The sequence below is a fragment of the Symphodus melops genome (genome assembly GCF_947650265.1).
Source record: "Symphodus melops genome assembly, chromosome: 12".
NCBI classification, from domain to species: Eukaryota; Metazoa; Chordata; class Actinopteri; order Labriformes; family Labridae; genus Symphodus; species Symphodus melops.
In genome coordinates this window covers 20,436,994-20,448,950 of record NC_136702.1, presented here as the reverse complement: position 1 = coordinate 20,448,950, position 11,957 = coordinate 20,436,994, and the positions used below count along the sequence as shown (strand labels likewise).

At 39.6% G+C, this 11,957-nt stretch overlaps 1 protein-coding gene across 5 annotated transcripts; it reads right to left on the bottom strand.

Annotated features, from left to right (window-relative positions):
• Positions 1–1,535: 1,535 nt before the first annotated feature.
• Positions 1,536–6,220, bottom strand: LOC306833056 (uncharacterized protein). 5 transcript variants are annotated; one of them, XR_013780291.1, is made up of 6 exons: positions 4,141–4,311; positions 3,925–4,039; positions 3,725–3,811; positions 3,029–3,500; positions 2,806–2,917; positions 1,536–2,025 (listed from the first exon to the last, which is right to left on the bottom strand). XR_013780291.1 is itself a non-coding variant. In XM_079358112.1 (3 exons), exons 1-3 carry the CDS (start codon positions 2,887–2,889, stop codon positions 2,004–2,006), a joined length of 309 nt encoding a protein of 102 aa, XP_079214238.1. In that variant the 5' UTR covers positions 2,890–2,891; the 3' UTR covers positions 1,536–2,003. The 5 variants fall into 5 exon arrangements, 1 of the variants encoding a protein (XP_079214238.1); XR_013780289.1 differs by lacking the exons at positions 1,536–2,025; positions 4,141–4,311 and adding exons at positions 2,295–2,622; positions 5,883–6,220; XR_013780290.1 differs by lacking the exon at positions 1,536–2,025 and adding an exon at positions 2,295–2,622 and having other exon boundaries at positions 3,925–4,058; positions 4,141–4,315.
• Positions 6,221–11,957: the final 5,737 nt, after the last annotated feature.

Sequence of the window (11,957 nt, the reverse complement as noted above, 5' to 3'; positions counted from 1 at the left end):
GTTTGTGCTTCGTTTGAGCTGTGAAAAGTTTCGTTTGTGCTGTTTCTGTTTTTGAGTTATTAAAGATTATTATATAGGTCATCCTGAGGTCACCAAGCCCCCCATCTTCTCCAAATTGACCCGGAATTGTCGCGTTTGTTTGTGCTTCGTTTGTGCTGGTTTGTGCTGTAAAAAGTTTTGTTTGTGCTATTATGAATTTATAGAAATAGCGCATTTTAATTTCACGCGATGACGTCACTCAGCCCCCTATCTTCTCCGAATCGACCCAGAATGGTCGCGTTTGTTTGTGCTTCGTTTGTGCTGGATTGTGCTGTAAATATTTTCCTTTGTGCTGTTTTGGTTTTATAGATATTTTAAGTCTTATTGTCGGGCGATGACGTCACCCCTCCCTCCGGGGATTCCCCGGAAATGGTCTCGTATATTTTCAATTGGTTTAAGTGCCGTAAACATATTCGCTCAAAAGTGCTTTTATTGATATTCAGAGTTTTATTATCAAGCGACGCTGGTAACTCACTGTCATGCTTCATTTTTGTTTTCTTTTTTTAATCCATTCAGGACTGGATGTGCATTGTTTTTTTACTACATTAATCGAATCGCACCCGTGATGGCTTTACCTGATCCTAACTTCTTGTTGCATCTTCCTTGTATTGCCTTCCTGTCCAAAACACGTCTGAAATTCCAATAAAAAGATGTTGTTCCATCTAGACGTGTACTTTTTTTTTTTTTTTAAAGGAGCATCATGCTCTACATATATTTGCCATTATGGGGCGCTCAAACAAGTTAAGCACACCTTTGATTGAAAAAAGGGCGCAAAAATCTACCTTCCCATGCCCTTTCAGAGCACAGAATTACAATTCGTCTGCAAAACAAGATTTCTGCCCAATGTAAGTGAAATGTTTAAACAATACCATACGATGTAGAGTGAAAGACATTGCTCACAGAATATTGGTAATGCAGAAATACTGTCCTCAATGACTAGGAATCTTTATGCTTGCTAAAATTATATATTACTGTGTTAGATGTGGCAGACAAAATTTACAGTACAATAAAGACAAAATTGAAGAGGAAAATCTGCATCATAAACAAAAGAATTAGGAAACTAAATAGATTTTTTACTAAAATAACCCATTATCAATTTCCTATGCATTTGACTTATATTAGGCATAGCACACAATGTAAAACAAATAGCAAAGACTTACTTAAGCAATCATTGCTAATTATATTAATTTGTTTTTAAACTAGATGCCCAAAAAACCAGCCGTGGACAGAGACTCTATTTTTGCTGTTCTCTGTGCATCAAAAGAGGCCATACTCCAAAATGGAAACATTGCCACTCCAAATGCCAGAGTATGGACAGATGTGAGTGAGCAACTGGGAAACAAGACCTCTGCAAAGGCCCTGTACACCTTTGTCAAGGCAAACAGACACAACATCTGGACAGCTTTAGGATTCAGTCATCCTGAAACTGATCCTGAAACTAATGATGACACTGACACTGAACCTAAAAATGATCAGGATTTTCAGCTTCAAGTTCCTTTTGACAAGTGGTAGGAATTTATTCCTGAAAAGGCAGACTACAAGGACAAGTATTCTCGAAACGAAAAAAGAGAATATACAATTTTGAAACCTGGCACCTGGACTCATGTTATAAATGAGCAGATCTGGAAGACAGTGAAAAGTACTTGCACATTTGTTTTCAAAAGAGCCAAGGTTTATCCATCAGTCACAAGTACTTATATTGAAATCAGAGGCCACTGTAAGGAGTGTTCTGGTCTTCTTGACATGAGCTGTGACAGAGAGCCTGCAATTAACAGCCCGATGGTGCTTAACTGTTGCATCACAAACAATGATGACTCCCTGCACACTGGCGGTTCAAAGCGCTTCATGTCTGGACAGTTGCGTGTACAGATAGCCAAAGAACTGTGTGAGGGCAGAATGGAACCCCATGTGTGGCGTGCATCGCAGGCAGAGAAGTTGATGGAGTTTGGAGATCCTGAGCCGAGTCATCTACCAAATTTGGCCACCCTGCACAAAGCAAAACAAGAGAAAAATGATGTGGAATTAGGTGACAAAGATCCCATTTTGTCATTGCAGCTACTGAAGTACAGTGCACCCCACGGTAGCAGCATTAAAGACATTGGACTTGGCAAGTTTTTCTGTCACTACTGGAGTCAAACACAAATGCATGTGTACAAGACCTTATTAAAGAAATCTCATGCAACAGTGTGCTTTGATGCAACTGGCTCAGTAGTCAAAAAACTGGTGAGACCAAATGGCTCCTCCGGTCATATCCTTTTATATCAGGGTGTTGTCACAGGGCATAACAGCTCTAGTGTCCCAGTGGTGCAAATGTTGTCAGAGAAACATGATGTGAATGCTATCTCACAGTGGCTGACAGAATGGATTCGCGCAGGTGCACCTGTTCCAAAAGAAGTTGTGAGTGATTTTTCTCTGGCCATTCTTGGAGCTCTGGTCAAGGCTTTTACCCCTCACCCTGACCTCAAGGCCTACATCAATGAATGCTTTAATGCATTGCTTGGGAACCCATCTGCAAAACTGCCCCCTTGTTTTGTCAGGGTTGATGTGGCACACTGCATTAAGATGATCTGCCAGTGGGACTGCCTGAAAAAGAAAACACATCGTGTTAAAGATTTCTTTGTGAGATCAATAGCACAGCTTGTCAAGTCACAATCTGTTGAACATGTAAAAAACCTCATACATGCCATCACGACTGTGGCACTCAGCGAAGTAGAGGGCAATGACAGTTCAGGGGCTCCTCTCCCATCAGAAAGGTGCAAGAAATACCTGAAAGCTCAAATTGCAGAGGAGGTTGTCATCATTCCAGATGAAACAGTTGAGGGACAGGAACCAGTGGATGCATTTGGTCATATCCAGACCACCGCCCGACAGTGGGTAACTGAAATATGTGAGGAGAGCAGGTCACTTGCCAAGGCTGATGGAGACAGAGATAACATCCACTTCCTCCCTGAGATTATTCCCCACATAATAAGACTCGGAAGTTACTTACCACTCTGGACGGGAATAATGGTCCCTCTTTTCCGAAGCACCAGCATCACTGCAAGCTCAGCTGCTGTTGAAGCAGCATTCTAAAACATTAAACATGGACTTTTCAAGCATGAAAACCTGCCTATTCGGGTGGATCGATTTGTGGCTCGTCATCTTTCCTTCATCGAAGGAAACATGCAGATTTGTTCTGCAAAACAAAAAACAGAGGAGAATGTAGTTGATTTAATTACTGTCACAGGACCTGACCCTGTCTCCACTACTGCCAACAGTGTAAAAGATGAAAGAAAAAAGGATGTTCATGCTTGTGAGGAGTCTGCTGCTGCCAACATTGTTCAAACAGATGAGGATGCTGTTGAAACTGGAGAGGCCTAGCAGTTCCACCCAAAAAAAGGAAGATGAGTTCCTACCTTGCTCCTTGTCCTGAATGGCTGCACACAGACCCATCTGTGGACCGGAAAAAAGTCAAAGTGCAGCTGTTAAAAAACGGAAACAAACAACAGCCTGTTAAACTTGACAAATCAAGAGTGTCAGTGCTTAACACTTGTGCATTTGATGCAGTTCTTCAGAGTTCATGTTGCTCTTTTTGTGACAGCTATTCTTTTGAAAATATTGTAATTCGCCAGGAATATGACAAAAAAGTTCCTCGAGCTGGTTAAAACCATTGTCACAAAGGGTGTAACCCAGCAGGTATACTCACAGAGGGCAGAACTGCTGAGGGGAATGTTCAAAGCTGTCCACCTGAAATCTGGTGCCCTCCAAATCGATGCACAATGCCACATCTCTGCTGTAATTGAGAGAACCATGAGGACAAGTGTTTGTTTCACAAAACAATGTTCCTCACAGTACTGTGATCTAAGCAAGCAAGTCACGAGGGAAGTTCCACTTGTGTCTACCCACATTGCTGTTCTGCAGACGTGTGGCATGTCTCATCTTGAGGTGGCTGTGGAACAAGGACTCAACCTTCCTGACTCTCCGTGCCTCAGGCCAATCCAAAGCCCATCTCAGTGTCCTCCTGAATTAAAAAAGCAAGACTGCAAGACAGGAAAGGTTCTGTGTTCAGGGAAGGTAACCCACAGCTACAGTCTAGCAGAACTTGTGTGGATTGACACTGACCTTGGCAGCCATTCTTTCAGAACTCCATCACAGACAAATGCCTCACAGAGCGAAGTTGCATTATCTGAATTTCCCTCCAGGCTGGTGCTCCAAGGGAAGACGCTTATTTTGAGGGCGGTCATTGCTTTCCAGGGAGGCTTGACCCAGGATGCTCTTGGACATTATGTGGCATATTGCAAGAGGGCTGCATCTGTCTGGGAGATGTACGATGACCTGGGATGTGTAGTGAAAGCAGCATCAGAGAACACCAAGATCTGCTCGCATGCTGTGTTAAATACAAAAGAGTGATCACTGGTTGTTGTTGTCGTTTGTTATAGTTAATAACAGATGGATATGTTCTGTATTACTCTTCAAATGTTCCATTGTTACCATTACGTCATGCTCTATTTTGCACATAAAGCCATTGTTAGAAACAGGAGTCTTTTTCTTCATGCAGTCAACAGTGTCAAATGCATGCACAGCTATATACAACGCTGAATAACATTGTTAGGCCAAATTATATTTTGACATTTAAATAAAATATACCGTAAATTCCGGACTATAAGCCGCTACTTTTTTCTCACACTTCGAGCACTGCGGCTTCTACTCCGGTGCGGCTAATGCATGGATTTTTTATGGGGGACAATGAGCTTCTGCCGCAAAAACATTTGACTTCGTCACGTCGGATCTTAATATCAGTAATTTTGCGCTTCATGCACGCACCCTCATCATGGAAAACACACGGAGAAATACATATGATGTAGCTTTCAAGTTAAAGGGGATCGACCTGGCTGTCAAAGAAGCTAACAGAGCTGCTGCACGTTAAGATGACACTGACAGCGACAACAGAGACTGAGGAAGTGAGTAATGAAGTCATTCTGAGGCAGTGAATGGATGGACTTTTTCTTGTGAAATATCATCATCTTTTTCATCAGCCGTGTTACAGACACCGTCGGCTAGGCTTCGTATTGTAACGGTTCATGTTGTAAAGTCAGTAGTTGATAATGTGTTCATAATTCCGATTATGTGGAGAGTCAGTGAATGCACCAGCGAGAACGTGTTGAGTGGCTGTATGAGAGAACGCTGGGGGAGAGAGTTGGATTGTTACGGCAAGTTATGGTTTTGTTCTCCGCTGTAAACGGCGTGGTCACGGCCGACAGTGATCGGGTTATTAAAAGTTATTATTTGAACGCTCTCGTCGTCCTTTAACGTCCGTACGGACGCTACAGTATTTGCGGATGTTACCGGTAGCCTACGTCTGTGTAAATAGCTCTTGTTATAGCGTGGACACCTGCGGCTTATAATCAAGTGCGGCTTATATATGTACAAATACATTTATTTACTTATTTTTAGCCGGTGCGGCTTATATCCAGGTGCGCTCAATAGTACGGAATTTACGGTAATTACTACTACTACTACTTAAAATATAATTTCAGTTAAAGAGCTTTGGACTTGTCACCATTGGAGAAACACAAAAAAAATGTTGGTCATTACCAATGCTAGTAATTTATGGCAGCTGGTGTGGCATGAACTTTAGGTGGTGTCTTTTCAGTAATCAATAAGATGATTTGGAGATACTAATTAGGCCGATTTAATACCCATGCAAAATCAAGTTGTGTGCAGAAGTTTGCAATGTGAACTAGCAAAATTGCTATTAACTGCTATAAAGCCACAGCAGCAGAAATTAATACGAAAAAATAACAGTGAAAACGGCATCGTTACACTTTTTTCTATAGTGAAAAACTGTTGCGTGACATATTTACCTTGAGTTCTCCTTTCATCGGCGGCGCAGGATGTTGAAGTATGGAAAAGTTACAAGACCACGTGGAATTAAAAGATAAATACGGCAGCACGAGAAAAGCCTTCGGGCTTTAACCGAACATACAGGTAATATGCGCACGAGACCATTTCCGGGGAATCCCCGGAGGGAGGGGTGACGTCATCGCCCGACAATAAGACTTCAAATATCTATAAAACCAAAACAGCACAAAGGAAAATATTTACAGCACAATCCAGCACAAACGAAGCACAAACAAACGCGACAATTCCGGGTCAATTTGGAGAAGATGGGGGGCTTGGTGACCTCAGGATGACCTATATAATAATCTTTAATAACTCAAAAACAGAAACAGCACAAACGAAACTTTTCACAGCACAAACCAGCCCAAACGAAGCACAAACAAACGCGACTATGATCCAGAAGTTTTGCGTGGGGTGGGGGGCCAACTTCACACAGGTAGGGGAAGGGGTGAGTGAATACGGAGAACAGAAAGGATGCTACTTTTAAAATCATGCTGTTTTTGAAAATTACTGACTATGCCTTTAAATCGATATAGAAAACTGCACCAGTAGTTAGAAACGTGGTGTTTTAGTCTGACCACTTATACATTTTAATTTAAAGGACCAATATGGAAACAACTTTAATTAAATGCATGTTTCATTCCTCACTGTATAACTACTGTAAACACATTTATTTCTAACTACCTTCTTTTCAATCATCTGCTTATCCAGCTGGGATAAAGAGATGCACTTTGTCTATTTTGTCTGTGAGAGAAAAAAATGGTTGATTTAAATTTTCCTCGAAGACATTTCTGTGACCGTTATCCAAGGTACCTAAAATAGCTTTTCTACCAGCCTAACTGAATATTTAACGTCATAGTTACAGGAACAGTACTGATAGACCAATGGCATGAATAATACAGAATTTTAAATCAACAGCATTCCATCTCATACACAGAGTTAGTTTTGCAGGCTCCGTTTGAATAATGTGACTCTTTTTGTCTGTTTGCTACAATTATAACACGAGGGGACTGTTTTGTCTCAAATGAAGATGGAGCGAGAGGAGATAGTCTTCACACTTTACTGAAGTAAAAATAGAAAGCAATCATTGGCGCTTTCATCCACTTAGACACTTTCACCAGTGGTTCAATAACAGAAAAAAATGAACCATTTACAGAACAGAAGCAGGGTAATAAAAGATGTCAAAATCCTAATAAATAGTTGCAATGTTTTTCCAATGGACACAATCTATGCTATTTCTTTTTCTTTAATTTATTCTTAAGTTTTAGAGACATTTTGGAAAATCCAGATAGGCTTGGCTTGAGTAGCTTAAAAAAAACAAAAAAAAAAAACTGTCATAACATGACAAGGTTGAATTTAGCGACACAAAGTTTATCTCAGACAGTTTATGGCCTCTGTCGCTCTGTGGCTGGCTAGTCTGAAATTAGAATGAAACTCAGACAAAAGTTTGGACAGGAGCTGTCTCAGGAATGTGCCAGGTATTACACAGTTGTTCAACTGCAGTGAAATGTAGTTTTTCTAAAACACAAACAAATGCAAATGCATTTTATGGTTGCAAACTTCACTGTTGGCAACAAGAACTTTAAGTAAATCTGGAAGCAAAACTATCATAGATTCCCAAATTATTAAATCAATCAGATTAAACTTCAAACTGTTTTCATCTATGCACCCCTGAACATATCTAAATAGTTTTAGAGGACTGCTCAGAATATTCTCCTGACCTCACTGGTCACAGGCTCTTCACAGCAGGGAACTATCCCTGTCAGACAGGAGGGAGGGTGGGGGGTCTCCTGAGGTAAAACCTGATGTTAAAAAAAAAAAGTGGAAGTAGCGAATGAAGCTACAGACACAGTCCCCTCAATCATGCTACCATAAGAATATTTGTCTTTTTGCCATTGCTGTGTAATTCAACAAAATCATGATGTCAACAAAAGAGAACAATATCCCGATGAAACACAATGCAGCTGTTTAATTACGTGCACAGAGGTCGTATGTGTTCTCACATTAGCTCAATTCAAGGGGTCTGGCTGGAGAAACTCTGAATGAAGTCTGAGTTAAAAGTCTTCTCCTGTAAATATCGGGAGTTTTTCTATGGCGTCTTCCACGTGATGCTGGGGAAGTTGCATTGGATGATCTCTCAGACAATTACAGTTGGATTTGGAGATTATTGAATCATTATGTTGCTTGATGAACTTAATAGAATCGAATGGGAACAGAGGTAACTCAGTGTGCCAGTGATGCCCTAGAAGCTTTGATTATTGTGTGGAGGAAAATATCCTCTTTAATTTTGTAGAAGTTTAGCCAACTGATGATTCATGTATTTGTGCACTGGTTCCCTGGTTCTATAGCCATACACTATATACAGTATATGTGTTAAATATTGTGCTTTAGCTCCTATTTTCAGCCCTTGAGGTTTAGGGTTGGGTTTTCCCATCATTTGTTATAATCCATTCTCAACTAAAGGGGGGAATTCAAAGATGGGTAGAAAGGCTGCTGCTTTTCTCTTTCTTTGCAAGACAACAAAGAGACAGATTAGCTTGAGATGCATCAGCCAACTCACTTTAGATAGCTTAGGCTGGCTTGCTTGTCATGCATGAAAATATCAATTATTATCACGTCTTAAGTTTAATTACAAATCACAGTTCACTTTGATCAGTCGCACATATTAGATTTGTTGAAGGAAAAGAATAAAACAGAGCTAATTTAGTCTGGATCTTGTTAAGTCTCCTGAGGAAAAGATCTCACGTCAAAGAGTGTCTGCCAGTCTGAGTCATCCCTCTGAAAGATTTATTTGAGTCAGATAAGGGAAACTTAGAGGAATAGTGTGTCACAGCATGCAGTCTGAAAGATCTGCCACTCAGATGTTAGATTTTCCTTTTTCTCCCTTTTTACTTGTAAACAGTTGAGACATTCAGAAAAACATTCTCACACCATTTGTCAATGATAAAAGTTTGAGGCTTTGCAGTTTTTCAAGATTGCTGCTTCTGTCAATATTACACAGTACAGAAGCAAAATGTCCAATTTCCCAAAAATGTACTACATTGTCACAATTTATCAATTTGGTCAATGCCACACATTTATCATCCCAAAAAGTACAAAGCAAAACTTCACAATGTTGCTTTGAAAAATGGAAGAACCATAAAGCAAGTTTTTGTTTCTCATTCAAACATTACATAATTTTTACATCAACAAACTTGAACAGATGCACTAGTTAGACTTGCCATCTGTTGGTAGACTCTCACATACTAAATATACATCTACTGCAGTGGATAAAAACAAAGGGATTAAGTTTTGCTAACAGAGCTGAGTCTTCTTTGCTTAATTCAAAAGACCCATAGTGTCTCAACTACACAGATTCTTATATGACCATGACAGCATCATGCCGAATGGTGAGCAAAGAAGCTTTTATGTTGACTTCAGAATTTCCCACAATCCCAATGAAGCAGACGGAGAAAAAAAAATCAACTAATCCCTCAATGTCATCTCACATACCAGAGTGTCAGTAGAGGTTTATAAAATCAACGTGGGAAAATGGCTTATGCTTATGCAAATGCTTTACATGAACCCATGTTGGGAAACAATTTGAAATCAATTGAAGTATTAAAATGACTAAATCAATGTTTTTGGTGACATGCTAATGTATAACCTATCTGCCAGATAAACTCAGTCATTATATAATGCAACATGTTTTTCTTAAACAACATACATGATGGAAAGTTCTGGAGTTATCAGTTGACTATCATTAACCAAACTGCAGACCAGTCATAGGTTTGCCAAAAACAACTGGAATTACACACCTATCCTGAATCATTTCCACATAGTTCATCTATCTACAGAATACAAACTCCCATTCAATCAGAAATCAAAATGGCTACTTATGAAAGAATGGGTGAATCTGTTTAAAATTCTATACCAAAATCATCCGAACTTATTTTATGTTATCAAGTTAACTTGATCTCAGCATTCTTACTTTTTCTTCCCTTTTCAATGTTCTTCCATTTTTTTCCACCACATGACCCTTTATTTTCTTATTTTAATTTGCAATTTTCTATATACCAACTGCCTAGCAACAGCTCAAACAGCTGGCTCACACTCTTCATGCAGTTCTTTTTACAGTCTCATTCTCTTTAAGACCTCACAGTTTAACAGCTAAACTTTATAGCTAAGTTTAAGTTCTATCAGAATGTCTAATAACTTTTTTACTTCAATATGACTCACTCTGATATTAGTCATGGACCTCTTAGCCATAGAAGTATTTTTATGTATACACCGTATGTCTTCAATACACGAGAAGACTTTGAGCAAACTTTAAAGAGACTTCATCTCACATCTAAAGACACATGTGTCAGCAACTCCCAGAGAGTTATGGTCACACTGACATTTTTCAAAGACTGGAGAGCTTGCAGGGTTTCTAACTGCAATACTGCAGCAACACTCCTTTTCCCATCATGCACCTGTTGAAAATATACAACTACAACTGTTGAGTCAAAAAACAAAGAGGAGGAGAAACTGGTGGAGTTGTGGAGAGAGTGAGAATGCCTCTTTGACTTATATTTTGTACAGTAACCATTTTCACATATTCTTTCGAACCTTCCACCAGGGATTTCAAGTGATGCAGTCTGTCCAACCTTTTTCCTACTACACATTATCCTTGTACAAAGCAGAGGATCAAACAGTTCTTGCTCTCTCCACGACTCCACCACTGTCTCCTCCTTTTCAAAGTCTAGAAGAACCACATAACTTATGTCACAGCATTGAACAAAGTAATTTGCACACGACAGAAGAAGACTGCCAGTTCTGATTGAATTTTATGACCAATTAATGCCAATCAACAAAGATCAATCTAGCAAAAATTATTACGATATAATTCTAACATTGGACATTTATCTGAAATGTTCTTCATTGTAAGGCTAGCATCTGTTTGGTTTTGTTCTGCTCCTTGCTAACAAACAGACTCCTCATTGCGTGTTTGTGCAGAGCTGCACACATGCTTGTCATTTCTTTAGAGCATAAGTACATTATATATATTTGTATCAGCTGCACTCGGTTGCTTTACTTCATCCCTGCACGTCACCTGACCACTGCTGTGCTCTCTCTTTAGGGATTTGGAGCTAGGGATGTACAAGCGCAGAGGTTGTTGTGATTCCATGTAGTAAATAAAAAATAAAAATACATTTTTATTTTTTGATGTATCAGAACAGGGGTCATGAGAAACTGTTTAGTAGTGAGATGCTCTCGCTTTAATATATTATTGTGCTGTTACAGCATAGTACACAGTCAGTGTTCATTCATTTATTACTATCCTTTTATTTTTTCAGTTGTATTTTAATGTATTTTCTTCTTCTGTAAATCATTTTGAATTTCCCATTTGCTGAAAACGTGCTTTAGGAGTAAACATCTTTTAGTTCTTTGTTTTTCTGTGGCCAGTAACACACACAAACCAGAGCCCCACTCCATTTATGTGATCATAACCATGATAATCAAAGAGACCCAGATCTGCAGATATCCCTGGAGAATAGACCACAAGTACTTGGCTCCACAGTCAAGGTTAATTTGCCCCTGAGGTAAGTCTATAATAATGCCTTGTGGTGAAGCCAAAAAATCTCCATCTCGGTGTCCATAAACGGTTCACGGAGCCAACTGAGTGGCTTTAACAGCGCTCGCTAACATGGCTAAAAGAAATCTTATTTTCACACATTTATTGGCACACTTAGTTTTCACAGTCGAGAAGCCATCTTCAAATTCCCACTATTCAGTTATGTGTGTGTGTGTATATATGTATATGTGTGTGTGTGTATATATATATATATATATATATATATATATACTTCTATATATACTTCAGCTTTCCTTTACCACACATGTTCAGGGTAGGCAATAAAATACAAGATAGATCGGATAGAAAATGGAGAGTGTGACTGTGTAACTGTCCATGGAAACCTCTTTTCTGTTCTCACTCTGTCACTGAGTGTGTGCACTTTAACCCGTCCTGAGCCAATTAATCTGGCTCAGGACAGGTGTCTGAGCAGGCATGGCAG

Excerpts from the sequence above, each read along its gene's own strand:
- LOC306833056 (XM_079358112.1), bottom strand. The coding sequence starts at position 2,889 with ATGACCAAATGCATCCACTGGTTCCTGTCCCTCAACTGTTTCATCTGG. Across the intron at positions 2,623-2,805 it reads TCTGCAATTTGAGCTTTCAG|GCAGTCCCACTGGCAGATCA; the intron begins GTATTTCTTGCA and ends TTTCTTTTTCAG. Across the intron at positions 2,026-2,419 it reads CACAACTTCTTTTGGAACAG|GGTGGCCAAATTTGGTAGAT; the intron begins GTGCACCTGCGC and ends TGCTTTGTGCAG.